Source organism: Cervus canadensis, chromosome 29 (assembly GCF_019320065.1).
Source record: "Cervus canadensis isolate Bull #8, Minnesota chromosome 29, ASM1932006v1, whole genome shotgun sequence".
Lineage (NCBI taxonomy): Eukaryota > Metazoa > Chordata > Mammalia > Artiodactyla > Cervidae > Cervus > Cervus canadensis.
This window is the reverse complement of record NC_057414.1, coordinates 40458898-40478163: the sequence shown is the minus strand read 5'-3', so window position 1 is coordinate 40478163 and position 19266 is coordinate 40458898. Positions and strand designations below refer to the sequence as shown.

The 19266-nt window shown below is 50.1% G+C and overlaps 1 protein-coding gene across 11 annotated transcripts; it reads left to right on the top strand.

Annotated features, from left to right (window-relative positions):
* Positions 1-593: 593 nt before the first annotated feature.
* Positions 594-14526, top strand: SF1 (splicing factor 1). Of its 11 annotated transcripts, none has more exons than XM_043451660.1 (14): positions 595-1388; positions 2723-2851; positions 5509-5584; positions 8615-8767; positions 8972-9061; positions 9608-9791; positions 9880-9995; positions 10097-10204; positions 10882-11062; positions 11317-11590; positions 11914-11973; positions 12094-12273; positions 12983-13187; positions 13621-14526. In XM_043451660.1, the coding sequence occupies exons 1-14, from the start codon at positions 983-985 to the stop codon at positions 13748-13750; spliced, it is 2292 nt and encodes a 763-aa protein (XP_043307595.1). In that variant the 5' UTR covers positions 595-982; the 3' UTR covers positions 13751-14526. The 11 variants fall into 11 exon arrangements, with proteins under 11 accessions (XP_043307586.1, XP_043307595.1, XP_043307589.1 ...); XM_043451655.1 differs by having other exon boundaries at positions 597-1013; positions 1328-1388; positions 12983-14526; XM_043451662.1 differs by having other exon boundaries at positions 598-1013.
* Positions 14527-19266: the final 4740 nt, after the last annotated feature.

Sequence of the window (19266 nt, the reverse complement as noted above, 5' to 3'; positions counted from 1 at the left end):
CTAATTTTTGAATTGATAACTTCATATTGGTTTCCACCAAAGATATGTGTACCTCCATTAGCTCGGATACCGTTTCTAATTCTTCAATAAGACTCTATTTTATAGCTCCTTTTTCCTTCCACTTTTTATTTTTTTCAAAAACAGGAAGTCCCCTTTTACCTGTGTTGTCGACGGATCCGGTTTACCGGTCCGCGCCAGCCCCTCCCCCGTCCCTCGGTTCCGGGTTACCATGGGAATCGAGGATTGACGTCACCAAGGGCTTCCGCGCCGGACCCGAGGGTCAACGGTGAAACCAGGGACAGAGACACCGCTTTGCCCCATCTATGCATGCGCGCTCTTGTTCCGCTCCTCCCCGACCCCAATTCTTGTTCCGCCACGGCTTTTCCGCCGCGACCTCTAGCTTAAACCCAGCGAAATTACTCCCCGGGGAAAGGGAGCGAGAAAAAAAAAAAAAATCGAACCAACGACAGCCAATCCCAGGACATTACGACGCAACGAGATTGATTGACTCCACCAGCCCAACCAATGGGAGAGCTCTTGGCCCCATACGTCACAGAGTTTACCCCACCTTATCCCTCCTTTCTGGACTCCGAGCTCAGTTCGCGCAGTAACAAATGAAGTGCGCGCTGCGACACCTCCCAGCTCTTCAGGCTCGGCCGCCATTTCCTCGCCTGGCCTAACGGTCCGGCCAATCCCAGCGCTCATCGAGAAAGGCTAAGGCTCCACCAATCGGAGGCCGCCGATTCCGACCCTTTGCCTCAGCTCGGCCCAATCCAGGCCCCGGCCCCGTCGCCCCCGGTCCGCCCCCGCGGAGCCCTCTCTCCTCCCTCTTTGTGCGTCTCGCGCCGCCGCCGCCCGCCGCGTGAGAGGACGGGTTCCGCGCGCTCCGCGGCAGCGCAGTCGGGTCCCCTCCCCCCAGAAGATTCGGGAAGAAGAAGCCGCCGCCGAAAAGGAGTCGCCGGTGCCGGTCCCTGGGGGCGCCATGGCGACAGGAGCGAACGCTACGCCGCTGGGTAAGCTGGGCCCCCCAGGCCTCCCTCCCCTCCCTGGCCCCAAAGGGGGCTTCGAGCCGGGACTACCGACTGCCCCCGGGCCTGGGGCGGGGCTGCTGGTGTCCGGGCCGCTGCCGCCCCCGCCCGTGGGCTCGGTGGGGGCCCTGACCGCGGCCTTCCCCTTTGCGGCGCTACCTCCGCCGCCGCCGCCGCCGCCGCCCCCCCCGCCTCCCCAGCAGCCGCCGCCGCCACCGCCCCCCTCCTCGGGCTCCTCGTACTCGCCGCCGCAGCCGCCCCCTCCGCCGCCGCTCTACCAGCGCGTGTCGCCACCACAGCCACCGCCACCCCAGCCGCCGCGTCAGGACCAGCAGCCGGGCCCGGCCGGCGGCGGAGGAGGTGAGTCGGGCCGAGAGAGCGCGCGAGGCGCTGCGCGGATGGGCCCGGCCGGCTGAGGGGCGCGCGGCGGCGGCGGCGACGGCGGCTGCACGCGGCAGGGGCGCGCGCGCGCGCACGGGGAGGCCCGGGCGGCGGAGCCACGGGGCGCGCGGCCTGGTTCTCGGGCCTCGAGTGCGCACGCGCCTCAGGGGTGGGGGCCCGGCGGGAGGAAGTTTGTTGCGCGCAGGCGCAGTTTGGCGACCGGGGTTTGGCCAACCTAAAAGCCGCGATTGGGGGGACCCCTTGTTGCTCTCCGCCTCTGGTGCCCGGGAGGGTTGTGGAGAAGGGATCGAATGGGTGGTTGGGGTGTCTCATGTGCAAGTCTGGAGGGCGGGAAAGGGTCAACTGATGTGGAGCGTCCTCTTCCTGGTTGTAGTAGAGTTCTAAAGGAAGAAAATACCAAGACAAGCTCCTTAAAACTTCTTTAATAAAACAGGGCTTTCGCTTCAGAACCAAAATGGATGAAAGTCTTCAAGGGGTGTTTAGGTCCGATTTTTTGTGACCCTTTTTGGCAAGGATCCTTGTTCTGTTCGTTTCGTCATCTCACTTTATCTACCTAAGAAGTATGACACGCCTTCTTCTCTTGAGGCTTTTCTGCTGGATCTGGCCCCTGAGGAGGCACCTTGTGTATCAAACGCCAGGGAGTTTCTGCTTGTGTACTGGGGAAGAAAGATTTGGCTCCTGTTGTATAGCTTGTTCTTTGTTGAACTTAACGATACGTGTTTTAGACACTTAAGGGTTCAACTGGCCAGGAAAATGCTGACCTTAGCTAAACTTTTGAGGAGAAAAGTGATTTTCCTGAAGAATCCAGGTTTTTCAGTTGATAACCATAGATTTAGTTGTGTTTTGTCGCTCTCAGGTGACTGGTGGGGAGGTGGGAAGAGTCAGCAGTTAACAATATTGCTTTATACCCTTGAATATTCAGTCTGCTCTTATGTCTTGGGGCTGTTAAGAGGTTTATGGACAACCATGTGGTATATTACTATCTCAACACTCTTATTTCACTACTTGAAACTTTGTGCACTGAGATTTCTTGTTTACACATTTCATTAGCATTTCTGTGGACAAAAATTATAAATGTGCAATGTTAACTTTTCAGACCCAGGTCCCCTTCTAGTGGCCATGTCTTTTGACTTCCTGGGTTTGTCTTCCATTCTCTGCTGTTTCTTTTTAGGTCAAGTTCTCAGTTTCATAGTCTGCTGAGGTTGTGTGTAGTATCATAAGTATCCTAAACCGACTGTTGGTAGTTACTCTGCTGGTTTATGTTTACATCTTACGAACTTTATCTCTCTTAGACTTCCCCAGTAAGAAGCGGAAGAGGAGCCGCTGGAACCAAGACACAATGGAACAGAAGACGGTGATTCCAGGAATGCCTACAGTCATCCCCCCTGGACTTACTCGGGAACAAGAAAGAGCTTATATAGGTAAATACACGTTCTGCACTCAAAGGCATTTTCAGATTGTTACTGAACATTTTATTTGTTGAAAGTTTGGGACTTACAGTTTTCTCTTTGAGAGGAGCTATGGTCAGATGACTTTGATATAATCCATCAGTTTTTGCTCTGTGAGTCCTGCATTTGTAGTTCCTTGCTTTGGTCTGTTGGTAACAGCAGTGTTCTCCATGAGTGCCAGAAGGGTAGAGGGGCCCGCTTAGGAATGAGAATAGTTCCCAGCCCAGCACCCAACCCCACCCTTTTCAGCTGCTGTTCATTACCAGTTGATGAGGTGAGTGTTACATGCCTCTCTGGATTTGGCCCCAGTGGAGAACACTGCAGGTATTGTAAACCAAGTACCTTTTTCACAGCCTGGCCTTTCACCATAATTTCATATTCCTCCTTTCCCTAAAATGTGGTCTTTTATTTTTTTATAGGTACTTTCTGAAAGGGGAAAAAACTCAGTTTAATCAAAAAGTGGTTCTGAAAGTGTGTTTACCCCCTTTTACCATTTTGTTGAATTTAACCTTTCCTTCAGCATCTTTTCTGGTTTGGTCTTTGGAGAGCTGTCTTAAAATGAGGGCTCTTGTGTTTACTCCTAAGGAACTCTGCAGGGAAAGGGGTACTGCTTGGATCTGGAATAATGAGGTGGTTAGGATAAAAGATCTTAACTGTTGGGAAATTTTGAGAATTACGAATATCCATAGTAGAAATGAAACTAACTTAAAAATTACCTTTTTTAAAAAAAATGAAAGGTTTTTAATGCAAGTTTTACATTCATTTATGTACCTGTACAGCTGTCTCAAAAAAGTTTACTTGATACACATTTCCTACTAACCAAATAAACATTGGAGTAAATTAGGGCAGAAGCCTCCTAGACCCATGAGGTTGTGTCCTTCATGAGTAAAAGACCTCAAGGCCATTGTTGTTCTTGAGGGTCTTCATCTGTTTTCTAGATTGCTGAAAATTTTGAGGTGTTGAAATTGTCTTATCTCCTTTTTACAGTACTAATAATTCTTCTTTCCCTACTGTTGAGTCTACTTCCACCCATACTTCTATGTCTTGTATTTGATTAGTCTGGGTCTTGATAACCTTATGAAAATGTCCCTAGTAGAGCGATATCCCAAGAACACAAGCAGATGTAGGAAATGGGAAAAACAGACTCATTCTTTACATTTCCAGCTCTCTTCCTTGGGAGGAAGTTACTCCTAAGAGCGTTTAAAGGTGTAATCAAAGCCTGGGCTAGTGTAGGCCTCTTCTCCGAGGAAGATAGCAACCTTTAGATTCAGATGCTGGTGGTCTCCTCAGATCAGAGCCCACATCCCCGCTGTCCAGTTGTGAGAACTGCCTACCTCTATGAAGGTGACTCTCACCTTGAGCAGTTGAGCTTAACACTTGACTGCCAAGTCAGAACTTCTCTAGCATAAAACAACTTGGGGGCCCACATGTGTCTTAGTGCTGTTTTATCGCTCTTACACAGGAGGTCCCCAATATCCTCTTTTGATATTAATGTAGATTTTCATTTTTTCTGAGTTGGAGTGGATGTGGGGTATAGCCCTGTGGGCTGTATTTAAAATTAGAAGGGTGTCTGGGTTTAGACATGCATTAATTCTTGGAGTCAACTCAACTTGAACCCAACCCATTAAGACTTGCCCTTATTAGAGATAACCTGCTTAGGACACTCAGATGCTACAAAGGTAAGAAACAGGTGGTCATTCAGCATGCGAAGAGAGTGATCTGCCTTCACACTTCGCATTATCTTGAGAAAATCAGCTGGGTAATACTTCCCTGGAGTCACTGAACTTTTGTGAAACCCTCATCTCTCTTTTTCATATACAGCCTCGTTTGTCAAGGTCTTAGGGCCCCACATAACTCTCCTTGACCCACACTTTTCATTCTCTGCACCCCTACTTTTATTCTCCATGTAAGGAGCGAGTCTAAACTTCTTGCCTTGTTACTGCTGTATTAAGGTATACGGATTGTTATAAAATTTGAATGAAAACAACAGGTATTGGGAGATCCTTACTAGTACGGATCTGGTTTTACAGAAAGAATATGCACAAACTTACATGTGAGACTGTTGAATTGGTTATTAAATGTTTTGTTTAAGGAATTTTAATCCTGGTATCAGTGAAAATGATCTTTGCTTAACTGGTGTTTTTCCTTGTCCCATGTTAATTGAATCTCATTTTGGATTATGTTTTAAGTTTTGATGAAGGAAAAATAAAATCTAAGAGTCTTGCACTCAAGAATGTAATTTGGTGGGAACAGGGTATTGGTGATAACATACATGGTTTAGTTCTGAGTGCCAGTTGTATAGCAAGCCTTGGTGGAGAGGAAGAGGTAAAAGGCCTCCTAATAATTGTTTTGATGTTAGCCTTAGTGAACAGTCTATACTGCTAACCCCTCTTCCAACGAACTGTTTGCTTCCTTAAGTGATAACCATTTTGAAGTGAAAGATACTTAGAGATGTAAGTGGACTCCTGCCAGTAGATGGTTGGGAGTTTTTGCCTCAATGTGTTCACTGATCAGTCGTCCCTTTCAAAGTCTCCGAGTTCTTCATGCTTGTTGTTGAGATTTGAGATGTTTTTTGGTAACATTGTCTTTTTTCCATCCTTTTTTTTCTTTCCTAACCTGGTTTCTTCCAGTGCAACTGCAGATAGAAGACCTGACTCGTAAACTGCGCACAGGAGACCTGGGCATCCCCCCTAACCCTGAGGACAGGTTGGGAAACAGTTTTAACCAGCTGACAGTAACGCTTTTACCTTTTTCTCAATACGTTTTACTGGTGGCAACATGTTGTGTCAGTTCAATAAAATCCTAGTAAGAAGACTGGTACTGTGACCATTCTGGGAACTAGAGTGTAAATTAGCAGTATATATGGTCAGTCATCAGTTAGCAAATTGGAATGAAATTTAATTACTAGCAGAATCAAAAGTTACAGGAAAATGGACAACTGGTTTTCAATTGAAAAGCATGTAGATTTTAACCTGATTTACCCACTAGTAGGGAGAGTGAGGTGGCCCATTAACCAGCTATTTCAGTATTTCCTTTGGCTGAAAGCCCAGGTGTAGCGTTTTCCTCACAGGTACTACACAGTGTAGGGAATAAGAATATTTTTGAGCATCACTGAATTTGAGCAGGCCAGAAACTCAGTCTGGTCAGCTCATGCTGCAGTCTCGTGCTCATGGTTTTGAAATAGACAAGATTCTAACCAACTTCCTTCATCGCTGCCAGTTAATTTTCGGCCTTGGCCATTGCCTGGGGTGTTGGGAGGGGCCAGAATATTTTCACATGTTTTGGGAAGGCAAGCAACCAACCAATTACTTTTTTTTTTTTTTTTAAAGGAAGTGTTGTCCTCAAACAGCTGTGGTCATGTCATTTCAGTTTGTAATTTCTCTCACCTCTAAAAAGTAAAAAGTTTACAAAGTTTTTGAGGGAAATGAAATTTTTTAACAGGAATTTTATTGGCAGGCCAATATATGAACAGCTAAAATCTGGTCCATTTAATAGAAAGGCAATGTGCCTCCCCAGTGAAGTTTCTCTTAGTACATGCAGCATAGTTGAAAACACTTTGCTTTAAAAAGTAGTGTTTTTGGCTTGCTGCCCATTTTAATAACTTTTTAAATCAGGAACATAATGTAATGGTTTTAGAAGCCACTCACTTAAATAAGCACCTTTTTGGTGCCCTGTGTCAGAAAGCAAAGTAACTTCCATAGTGATGCTTTATATTTGAGTTAATTAAATTTTTTAATGTTTTCACCTGTAGATTTTGGTTGGAGGGTTGTGTTACGTTTTATATTTTGACTTTTTTTTTTTTTAGATTTGCTTTATAGATTATAGACCACAACTGTTTAGTTCCTTTTTGGCCTTTTTTCCTTTAATAACATGTCCACAGGTTACCAGGCAGTTCCTCAAAAAGTTGAATTTTTAACAAACCTTTGTTTCCTGGAGAATTTGGATTAGAAATTAGATGACCTCTAATACTCTTCCTATTCAAAGTGAAGAAGTTGGGCCAGTCTGGCCTCTAGAATATTGGTTTTTGCCTTTCACTTCCACAATTTGGAAAGAGGTTACACTGTTGTGGGGCCTTTAAATGACCAATTTGGTACTGGTAAAGCTTCTTTTGGTGATTAGCCAGAAGTGCTTAATTCTAGACAGCTATGAATGAGGTGGGAATTAGAAATGTCAAGCATGTTAGAAATAAAATCAGAGCAGAGTTTTTTTTCCTCCCTTGAATTCAGTTTGAAAGAGGCCCTAATTAATGCCTGATGGTTTTGCTTTGAAAGAGCCCAGGTTGGAGGGAAATGCAAGAGTTTCTCATTTAAGGTTATTTCTTAAAAAGGTGTATTTTCAATATGAAGCCACTTTATGCCATTTTGATGTTGCTTAAGTTGCACAGTTAAAAATGTTTTAAAACCTGTAGATTTAAATGTATAAGATGGTAGTCTAATGAGCTGGGGTATGTTTGTCTTTGTTCACTATTACTGGATTGTGCTAACAGTTTATACAAATGCTAGAAACGGAGGTGTCATTTAGCCGTCATTAGCCATGAACAAACCTGACCTTTTATTCCATCGTGTGTGTAATGTGGTATGACATGATTCGCTTTAGGCTGAAGACAGTGGGAGCAGCCGAGTTCAGTCCTTGCTCTCCAACTAGGCAAGGTTCTCTCAACTAAACAAAGGGTATAGGAATCTTGACTACTTTCAGGATGTTTTTAAAATAACCTGATCCACATGGTCTCTTCCCTTCTTGCAGCTGCTACTAAATTTTCATTCACAATATCAAGCTATGGTCCTTTTTGTAATCTTAACTCAGAATTCTAGGAGTGTAACTTCTCTTTTTTTTTATTACCGCAAAATCCAGCTGTGGTAAACTGATCATTTTATCATTGCTATTTTTTACTTGTAGCAACAGCATTTTACTCCTTTAAAAAAAGAGAGAGAGAAAATCTGCTTTCTGGACTTGTAAACTCTGGTGGAGAATCATAGGTTTTCCCCTTGCTGTTTGCAGGTTCAGACCCTAGACAGATACTTGACCAAATCTGCATTTGCAGCCTCTCAGAGAAGCTGCTTTAGCAATTTAACGGTTTTCTCTACCCAGACTCCCTAACCTCGAACAGCCAGAAAACAGGTTGACTCCTGGGCCTTGGACACAGCCAGCCAGGCCATTGAAGGAAAAGCAGAGACGAAGCCTTGAATCATCTCTCTCCATTGTGGGGGCCAAGTAGCTGCAGTAGCCTTGAGTCCCAGTTGTATTGGGTTAAAGAGCTCATACTTACTATGTGGTAGGGGTACAGTCTCTCTTCCTGTTAGGGCATGAGCTCTGCAAGAGTCGTTTAACATTTTACCTAAACTTGGGGTTTCTGTGGTTCATAAAGTTGTAATATGTTTTTTTTTCCCCCAAACAAAAGAAAATTCATATTTGGCAAGAAGACTCCAGAGGATGATACAGTCCTTGCCATTCACAGTCTAGAGATTTTCCCTTAGAAGGACTTTTTTTCCTCTGATCACTTTTAGAACAAAACCACTTTTTTCCTTTCTCACACACACCCCAGTCCCCCTGATGCTAAGCCAGTTTCCACCTCCCTATTTCACACGATTTTGAATAGCACACGTTATGGTCGGTTCCTCCGAAGAGTGTTGTGTTAGGGTCTTGAGAGGCAGAGGGGCTGGGGAAGACTTATTTTAGCCCGTGTGGGAATGAGAGTAAAGTGAAGGCAGAGGGGTGACGGTGGTCTGTTTCCCACAGGTCCCCTTCCCCTGAGCCCATCTACAATAGTGAGGGGAAGAGGCTTAACACTCGCGAGTTCCGTACCCGCAAGAAACTTGAGGAGGAACGGCACAATCTCATCACGGAAATGGTTGCCCTCAACCCTGATTTCAAGCCACCTGCAGATTACAAGTAAGCCAGGGGACTGGGTGGTCTGGGATAAAGACCCCAGCGGATTAGGTGTGGTCTGCTAGAGCATTGTGGATACTAACCTCTCACTCCTTAACCCCTGTCACCTATAACAACATGTGGTACGGAAGGTTAGTTCTAGAAGAGCTGTTGTTTATCTGTCTCACCTCAGAAGTGTGCAGAGTCTATGAGTCTTTTCTTTCTTAGACCTCCAGCAACACGTGTGAGCGATAAAGTAATGATCCCACAAGATGAGTATCCAGAAATCAATTTTGTGGGGTTGCTGATTGGGCCAAGGTGAGTACCTGTTGTTCTGTGGAATACAGAATTCCCAAGGACCTGGGAGGGGCTCCCTGGGTGGCTTGATGTTAAAGAATCTGCCTGCTAATGCAAAAGATGTGGTTCGATCCCTGGGTTGGAAAGATCCCCTGGAGGGGAGGAAATGGCAGTGCACTCGTGTTCTTGCTTGGAAAATCCCATGGACAGAGGAGCCTGGTGGGCCAAAGTCCATGGGTGTCACAAAAGAGTCAGATGCGACTTAGTAACTGAGCACGCATGCGAAGACCTGGGAGATGTCTGTCTTGTGCCTCTTTGGGTACCATCTTCCTGTTTTTGGTATGATGTTCACTTGGGCTGAGTGAATACCTTCTGGTGAGAAAATTTTCTGTTTCACCGCAGAGAAGTCAAATCTTGAGGATTGCTGTCTGTGACCTTAACTTAAAGATCATGGAGCTGTTGGTGGGAAAATCCCATTCTGTACATTCATGGTTTCCTATCACTGCCCAGTGAGCCACTCTGAATTCCCATGTTGGGTATTAAAACCATCTTTTCTGCCTCTGATAGAGGGAACACCTTGAAAAACATAGAGAAGGAGTGTAATGCCAAGATCATGATCCGGGGGAAGGGTTCTGTGAAAGAAGGAAAAGTTGGGCGCAAAGATGGCCAGATGCTGCCAGGAGAAGATGAGCCGCTTCACGCCCTGGTCACTGCCAATACCATGGAGAATGTGAAGAAAGCCGTAGAACAGGTAAGGGAGTCAGGAAGGAAGCCTCCAGCCAGAAATCTAGGTGGCAGTCCCATGACTTACATAACTGTTCCTGTTGCGTCTCCACCAGATAAGAAACATCCTGAAGCAGGGTATCGAGACCCCTGAGGACCAGAACGACCTACGGAAGATGCAGCTTCGAGAGTTGGCTCGCTTGAATGGAACCCTTCGGGAAGATGATAACAGGTGTGTATGTGATTGGTTTAGAGGGACATGCACAGAAACCAGAACCTATGGAAGAAGGGTGATTGGCCGTAGCCCTTGAGGTGACCTTTTTCTCTCAACAGGATCTTAAGACCCTGGCAGAGCTCTGAGACCCGCAGCATTACCAATACCACAGTGTGTACCAAGTGTGGAGGGGCTGGCCACATTGCTTCCGATTGCAAGTTCCAAAGGTGAGGGTTTCCTGGTAGCCTCTGGTGTATAGGACAGCTCGTGTTAACTTGCAGACCCAAGAGCTTCCATTCATTGAATTTGGTCTATTAACAGTGTGGTGCAAAGCCCAGGATGATTAGAAACATCCCTAGTTTATTGCTTATCTTGAGCCCAGGGAACCTGAAAACTTCCCTTCTGGGTATAGGTGTTTTCACTGTGACTCATTGCTAACTGCTATTTGTTGCTTATGGTTGGTATTACAAGACAGCTTGTAGTTTTGACCAGTTGCAATCCAGCATTTGATAGGAAAGTTTTTCTACTTTGAGTGGCACATATAAAAAGCCTTGTTAAGGAAGGAAGTTTTGGCAGCTGCTCTGGTCTTGCATAGATTTTCCTTCCCTGATACCTGCAGTGTGGAAATTGATGAAACTTGCTGTTTTGGGAAAACCGGGACTTTTCCTGGCTTCCTTTCTCTTCTTGCCCAAGGGTCTCTGCTGTGGCAGAGGTCCATGTGCTTTCCCCAGATGCAAAGCTGGGCACAGAGCTGAAGAGCTGATGGGACTATTTCCAGGAAGGGGTTAGAAAGGGTGACTGAATTCCTCTGAAATTCCTCTGTGTAAATTCCTTGAAGTAAAGGTTTCTATCTTAATGAGTCTTCTCCACCTCTTTTCTCTTTGTGTCCCTAACCCACCTTTAGGCCTGGTGACCCCCAGTCAGCTCAGGATAAAGCACGGATGGATAAAGAGTACTTGTCCCTCATGGCTGAACTGGGGGAGGCGCCTGTGCCCGCATCTGTGGGCTCCACCTCTGGGCCTGCCACCACACCACTGGCCAGTGCCCCTCGGCCTGCTGCTCCCGCCAACAACCCACCTCCACCGGTGAGTTTCAGGGGGTGGTTCTCAAAACCTGGCCCCCTCTTCTCTTCCCGTGAGATGGGACGTGACCAGGTGCTTGGGGAAGGACAGGTGGACATGGCCGGCAACACTGTTCTTCCGGGCCATCAGGAATGTTTGGGGACCTCTCAGTTGGGGAACGTCTTGGTCGTGTGTCCTGGTCCTGTGGCACAGCCGAAAGAACAGTGTTGCCGCCAGAGGGGGCAGGCAGGGACGCTGGCGGGAATGCTCTCACGTAGTCTCTCATGTCCACTACCCAGAGCCGCCCACCCTGGATGAATTCTGGGCCGTCAGAGAGTCGGCCCTACCATGGCATGCACGGAGGTGGCCCTGGTGGGCCCGGAGGTGGCCCCCACAGCTTCCCACACCCGCTGCCCAGCCTCACAGGTGGGCATGGTGGACATCCCATGCAGCACAACCCTAATGGACCCCCGCCCCCCTGGATGCAGCCGCCACCACCACCGATGAACCAGGGCCCCCACCCACCTGGGCACCATGGCCCTCCTCCAATGGGTAAGTAAGTGTCAGACCAGAAACCTTGGGGCTTTGGGGTAAGCAGGGCTTTACATGGCTGGGAGCAGGTCTCGGGTTGAGTGTCAGTGCTGAGTCTCGTGCCGAGGCTTTGGTTTCCAGGTCAGGAGGAAGTCTCCCTTATGGTTCAGGAAGGGATTTCTATGTGGGGTATACACAGACCTGCCTCATAGAGACAGCATTCAGAATGGCTCTTTGTAAGGCAGTGATGGCCATCTCTGCCAGTGACTGAGCTATTGGTGGGGTGTATCTTCACTGGTCACTTCCAATGTCCTGCTAAGTCCCTGCTCTTTCCTTCCATCAAGATCAGTACCTGGGAAGTACGCCTGTGGGCTCTGGGGTCTATCGCCTGCATCAAGGAAAAGGTAACAGAGCCTGGTTGGTGCTTACTGCGGGGTGTTGCCTGCCTAGGCTGGGGAGGCAGTGGGAGCCCTGTGGTAACCCGTCTCCTCTCCTGAGGCCTCACCCTCTCCACTTCTCTGCAGGTATGATGCCGCCGCCGCCTATGGGCATGATGCCGCCGCCGCCGCCGCCTCCCAGTGGGCAGCCTCCGCCCCCTCCCTCTGGTCCTCTTCCCCCATGGCAACAGCAGCAGCAGCAGCCTCCGCCACCCCCTCCGCCCAGCAGCAGTATGGCTTCCAGTACCCCCTTGCCATGGCAGCAAAGTGAGTGGAATATTTTGGGCTGGTGGGGGTGGGTGGGATTGGGAGGGTGGGGCTGAGAGGAATGAGAGACCCTCACATCTCAGGCAGGCAGGCAGACTCCTTGGGATGAGACTCCGGTCTCTGCTGTGGGGTGAAAAGAAAGGGCCTTGTGGCCCCTGGGGGTCTGGGGGAAGAGAGCTGATGTCTGGCGAGGCTGTGTCTGGAGAGAGGTTTGTGGGGGCTGGAGGGGAGCCTGCCATCGTAGGCTGGGAGCCGCTGGCTGGCCCATGCCTGCGCCTTAGGCCCGGGGTTGGGGGGTGCATGCATGCTCTGGAGAGGGATGTGACTGGGGCCTGAGAGACTGCAGGGATGGGACCGGGGAGCAGCTGTGGCCTTGAGGTTGAATGTGCCGTTCGGTGGTGGCGGCGGATGGGCGGAGGGATGTCAGAGCCGGTTCTTGTGTCTGGTACCTTCCCCTTGGCCCTTCCAGGGGCATTGGTGACAAAAGGGCTTACTCCGCTAAGCCTAGAGACCTTGAGGCTGACCCCAGGGTAGTCCTGCCCACCCCTCCACCCCCATCGCCAGGACCACCCCGCCCGCCCGCCCCCCACCACCGTACCGCATGCCAAGCAAGGAGCAGGCATCCCTCGCCCCCCATCCCAAGGCAGCAGCCGCAGAGAGCCGCGGTGTGCCCCCGCGCGTGTGACCTTGGGCTTCTTTACCACCCCAGATACGACGACTACCACCACGAGCGCTGGCACAGGGTCCATCCCGCCATGGCAACAGCAGCAGGCGGCTGCCGCAGCTTCTCCAGGAGCCCCTCAGATGCAAGGCAACCCCACTATGGTGCCCCTGCCCCCAGGGGTCCAGCCGCCTCTGCCGCCCGGGGCCCCTCCCCCTCCGCCGCCTCCGCCGCCTGGTTCCGCCGGCATGATGTATGCCCCGCCCCCTCCTCCTCCGCCTCCCATGGACCCTTCTAACTTTGTCACCATGATGGGCATGGGGGTGGCGGGCATGCCACCCTTCGGGATGCCTCCAGCTCCCCCACCGCCTCCACCACAGAACTAGACTTGGTTTTTTAAGAAAATATATATTATATATAGAGAGAATTGGTCTCGTTTAAACACACGCCGAACCTCACCATATGGAGCCAGACATTGGGACGCACGCATGTGATTGTGTGCACGCATGTGTGTGTGTGCACGCACCGGGCTGGGCCAAGCGACTGAGGACTCGCTTGGGAATGGGCAGGTGGTAATAGGGGCGCCAGCTTGGGCTCTCCTGGCGCCCCGTAGCATCGAGTGTCTTCTTTGTCTTCTTTCTCTCCTCACCCAAATCCCTTTGCCTCTCCCCAAACTGGGCCGCCAGGATCCCTCCCCGCGGCGGCGATGGCCCGAGCCATGAGAGTGAGGACTTTCCGCGCCCATTGGTGACCCTTCCAGGCAGACAGCCTCAGCAGCGCCCCTGGTGGACAGGATGGTTCGGCAAAGCAGCCTGAGTTATTTTTATGGACGGAATCGGAACACGCTGGCTCCATATTGTGAAATTTTTATTAATTTTTTCTTTTTTCTTTGTTACTTCCTTATCTCTTCCTTTCTTCAGACTCCGTCCAAGGAGATGCTCTCCCCGGTCTTCTGCTGCAATTAGATTCCTTTCCCTTTTCTCATTCCTGGTTCTTTAAGGAGAGAGGAACAAGTGGTTTTTAGGCAGAGGCTTTGGGCCATCAATGTGGCGGGGTGGGGTGGGTGTCGTCTTTGGTTCCAAGATTTTCAAACTGCCATATTTTTTTCAAGCTGAGATATTTTTTCCCCTTTAAGTGCGGGGTTTTGTCTCTGCCACCCACGTGGAGTAGTGGGTTAGTCCCCAGGTTCAGGGTCCATAACCATCCTGGCACCCCTGCCCATGGTAGGTGAGGCCACGTAAGCTGCCTGGGGCTTGTCTGCAGCCTGCAGAGCCCTTTCAGCGCTCCCTGAGCTGCCTCAGATTCCATTTGTTCCTCTCCTTCCTGGAAGGCTACCTTCTAAAATTTATTTTAATCCCAAATGTCTGAATGTTCTGCAGTGTCGAGGGGTTTGAGCCCCTTGTTTTCTTCGTTCTGCTTCCTTCCTTTCCTCCTCCCCTCTTCATGGAGTGATTATGTTGACAATAATGTATGATGCGCGTTCTCTTCACTGGTTTATCAGCAGAAATTTCTCTGGGCTTTTTGGTGTATGATTCAACACTGCGTTAAAGGGGGGTGTTCCATTGAATAAAAGAGCAGTGTGGTTTTCCGGGTCTGTTGTTTTTCTTTTCTCTTACACTGCTGCCACTGTCAGTGCCGCCACCAGTTAACGAAGCTGTGTGCAGCGCCTGGTCCCCCTGTCCCTCTCCCAGGGGAGCCTCTGGAACCTTCATTAAGGAAGCCCCCGCCCCCCTTTGTTTCCCCGTTCTCCCTCCCTGTGCAGGTCTGCTGGGGAAGCTGCTGTGTGGGCGGCCCCACCTTCTGCTAGCTTACTGATTAATCGCTGAAGACCAGGTTCCCCCTTCCTGGTCTCTGTCCTTTTGAAGGCCTTTCCCTGGGGCTCGGACCCCCACATTCGATGAGCTCCAGTTGTGATTCGTGCCTGGAAGCTGCCACCTGACTGAGGCCCTGGGCCTGGGGAGGCCTCAGCACGAAAGGTCAAGCCCCAACTAATCCTGTCTGTCAGGCTCCAAGCTGCTAAAATTAAAACCGCCAAGTGGCTTTTTCTCTCTCTGCTGGTGACTCGCAGCCTGCCAGCACGGCAGGCTTTGGGGGGAGAGGTGGGGGCAGGAGAAGAGGCCCCACCTTGTGCTCTGTAAGCACTTCACAAAGGGTCTCAGGTTGTTTTGTTCTCTTGTGTCTAGGCTAGTGGACAGGCCCACTGTGGCACCAGGAAAACCCAGCTCAGGACTTCTGGGGCAGTGAGTGAGGTCCTTGTTCAGTGGCTTCTGCTGCTTCGCTGCAGTTCCTGGGGTAGTTGCATGGGGGCCCACGCTTCCCACCACCTTCCCTTCCTTTGGGCAGGTTGAGGCACAGCAAGCTCTGCAGCCCACAGCACTGGGCCAGTGGGGACAACGCTGGCCTGGGCTTTTCTGCAGCTTGGAGCTGGGGCTAGCCCTGCTGTTTATCCTGAGCAGGCCCTTGGTGTCTGAGCCCGTCCAGCTTGCCTGGGCTGGTTTGCTGTAGGCCTGCAGGGGTTAATGGAGCCTCAGAAGCCAGACCTATTCACTGGGTCTCCCCAAGCAGGCCCTGAAGGTCCCTTGACTGAAAGGGAGAGGGGAGATCTTTCTTGTCCTTAGCCGACAGAACGGGGGCAGGGCCTGGGGCCTGGCAACCCTCTTTCACCTTGGCTTCACCTCATTGCTTCCCCCACAAGCTCCGTTTCCCTGGTGGGCTCATTGGGCGGTTAATTAGCTCTTTGAAGCTCTGGAAGAGGCAAAGTGGCGCTATGTGGGTTTTAGAAATAAAATCAATAAATGACTTAACCACAGCCCAGCTATCTCCTCTGTCTCTCTCCCCTGGGGCCAGCTCCATTCCTGTGCTCGCTCCCTCTCTGCTCCCTGCCTTCAGCTTTTGTTAAGGTTTTGGTGAGTAACAAAGTGGCTGACTGGGGCATCAGTCTCCAAGGCAGCAAGCACCTGCCTTTGTGGTGGAACCAGAGGGGTGAAAAGGGCTTTCCCAGCCGCCTTAGACCCCTGTGGGAGGGCAAAGCCCTCCACTTGACCCTGCTCCTGTTCTGCTGCAGCAGCAGTGTCTTCCCCGCCCCCTCAGAGCCGGGTTGGTGGAAGGAATGTCCGTTGGGAAAGGTCAGTGTTAGGGCTCTGTTACTGAGACCCCGCCAAGTGCTCTGGAGAAACCCAAGATTGGTCCCAGGAAGGAGACAGGATTTCTGGTTGGAAATCTAGTCAGACGTAAACAACCTTTGAGTTAGTTCGTGTATCTGTTTAGAAACCATTGGACATAAACAACATAGAGTTAGTTCAGAGTTCAGGCTGGGAAAGTGTACTTTCAGAGTTGTTTAAATCTCTAAAGGGAACTTCCCTGGTCCAGTGGCTAAGACTGTGTGCCCAATGAAGGGGTCTTGGGTTTGACCCCTGGTCAGGGAAGTAAGATCCGACATACTGCAACTGGAAATCCTGCATGCACCCACTGCAACTAAAGCTCTTGTGTGCAACAACAAGACCTGGCACAGGCCAAATAAGTAAATGAAGTATTAAGGCTTCCCAGGTGGCTCAGTGTTAAAAGTCTGCCTGTTGATGCAGGAGACATAGGTTTCTTCCCTCATCTGGAAAGATCCCAAAACTAAGGAGCAACTCAGCCTGTGCGCCACAACTACTGAGCCTGCACTCTAGAGCCTGGGAGCCCTGGCTACTGAAGCCCAAGCCCCCTAGAGCCCATGCTCCCCAACAAGAGACGCCACCTCAATAAGAAGCCTGCACATGGCAGGTAGAGGTAGCCCCTGCTTGCTGCAACTAGAGAAAAGCCTGCACAGCAATGAAGACCAAGCACAGCCTACATAAATAAGCAAAATTATATATATATATATATATATATATGGATGGATGTGAGAGTTGGACCATAAAGAAAACTGAGTACCAAAGTATTGATGCTTTTGAACTGCTGTGTTGGAGAAGGCTCTTGAAAGTCCCTCAGACTGACTGCAAGGAGATCAAACCAGTCCATCCTAAAGGAAATCAGTCCTGAATATTCATTGAAAGGACTGATGCTAAAGCTGAAGCTCCAATACTTTGGCCACCTGATGTGAAGACACTTGACTCATTGGAAAAGACCCTGATGCCGGGAAAGATTGAAGGCGGGAGGAGAAGGGGACAAACAGAGGACGAGATGGTTGGATGGCCCCACCGCCTCGATGGACATGAGTTTGAGCAAGCTCCAGGAGTTGGTGATGGACAGGGAAGCCTGAGGTGCTGCAGTCCATGGGGTCACAAAGAGTCGGACATGACTGAGCACCTGAACTCATACATAAACCTATACACACAACACCAATAGGGAGTGAAACGGGGGAAGGACTTGGGGAAGCCAGTAGGTCAGTTTCAGTCTTCAAGTTCCCATCATGCTGGGCTGGGGGATGTGAAATGAAGGGTCTCCTGGCATGGCATTACCCTGGAAAAGACTGGAAAGTTCCAGTGGGTGCCACTGACACAACAAAAGCCAAAAGAACCCAGGAGAAAGGTAGCCGGAGAAACCAACTCAAAGTATTATTACATTTGTTTCCCAACAGAAAGAGGTTGTGTCCCAGTTCAGCCAGTTCCTTGAGTGCAGGGGCAGGGTGATCACCCAGTTGATGAGCAGGGGGAGGGGTGTGGATTGAGTTGACTTGGGGAGCAGAATAAGATAGGATTGTGCTCTGTTGGGGGCAGGTTCTTAGCAGCAGAAAATTAGGGGTCAGCGCAAAGAAGGTTTGCGTGGCCAAAGCATGCAGCCACAGTTGGGGCATGAGGTGACAACATGGACAACTGGTGCCAAAATGCCTCTGCGCTCTCTTTGACACTCCATAAAGAAGGCAGGCCAGGTGGTCCGAGATGCTGGCCAAGCCCGGTGCTTGGTTGGGGGTGGGGGTTGGGGGGGATGAACCTCCCCTGAGGCACAGCTCAGGAGGAAAGGCTGAGGATGGGAACTGTTACACAAGGAGAGCCACCAGGCATTCTTTTGAAATGCAAGGTGTAGAATACTTTAAAAATGCAAAAGAAAATTTTCTATGTTCACACGACCTTGGTGTAGGTGTGTTTTGGTGTCCTCTTCCTGGTCTTTTTTTCTTTGAAGCACACACTTTGGAAGACCATCCTAGACGCTATCTGGGAGCAGAGGCAGAGCAGGGCTTGGCCTTCAGAGGACTAGGAGTTTGGCCTCCACGCTAAGCTGGTATTTCCAGGGTTGAGTATGTTGTGGCTCAGAAACAGCTGGGATGTCCTTGAAACAGACTCTGTGGCATCCTGCAGCTGGCCAGGCCTCTGATGTTCTTCCTTGGTGCTAAGACTGGAACACCCAGGCTCCTCTTCCCCAGGTCCACCACTCTAGGAGGCCCAGCCTCCTTTGAAATAGCACCAGGCCCTGGGCTCCTTTTGCTCAAAGAATAAAACAGGGGACTTCCCTGGTGGTCCAGTGGCTAAAACTCTGCACTCCCAGTGCAGGGGCTCAGGTTCCACCCCTGGCCAGAGAACTAGATCCCACATGCCGCAACTAAGACTTGGCTCAGCTAAAAAACAGGAACAATGCAGGATCTATGACCAATGTAGACAGCATATTAAAAAGCAGAGACATTATTTTGCCAACAAAGGTTCATCTAGTCAAAGCTATGGTTTTTCCAATAATGTATGGATGTCAGAGTTGGACTATAAAGAAAGCGGAGCCCCGAAGAATTGTTGCTTTTGAACTGTGGTGTTGGAGAAGACTTGAGAGTCCCTTGGACTGCAGGGAGATCAAACCAGTCAATCCTAAAGGAACTTTAGGAACCACGTGACCCCGGCTGGGAGAAATGAATGGGAGAAGGCCTTCACTCACCAGCAGCACGGGGAGAGTTGATACCACTGTGTGTGTGTGTGTGTCTGTGTGTATGTGTTGTGTTTGTGTGTGTCTGTGTGTATCTGTGTGTATATGGGCTGCTTCAGTTCTCCTACTCCTGTGGGCCACAGGACTACAGTTCCCAGGGGCCCCTGCTCCAGGCTGCTGGCCCCTAGCCAAAGCTGGCCTGTAACCTGACCATCCCTCTTGAAAGGTCACTTCAGAGCTCCTTGAGGGACAGCAACAGGGGGAGCTCTGAGTGGCTGGACTTCGGTGGGGGATGGGATGGGGGCAGTGGCCCTGCCTCAGGCGACCTCTCCCATACCACCTCTCCTGGAACTGAGAGTCCCGGTGGTCCCCCTTTTCTCAGATGCCCAGTGTCCTCCACTAGCTTCACCTTTTCTGTTCTGGGCACCCTGATGCCCTGTGCAGGTGGCCTTCAGCCACAACATGTGTCCTTCCCACCCAAGGGTAGGGCCACCATAGAAGCT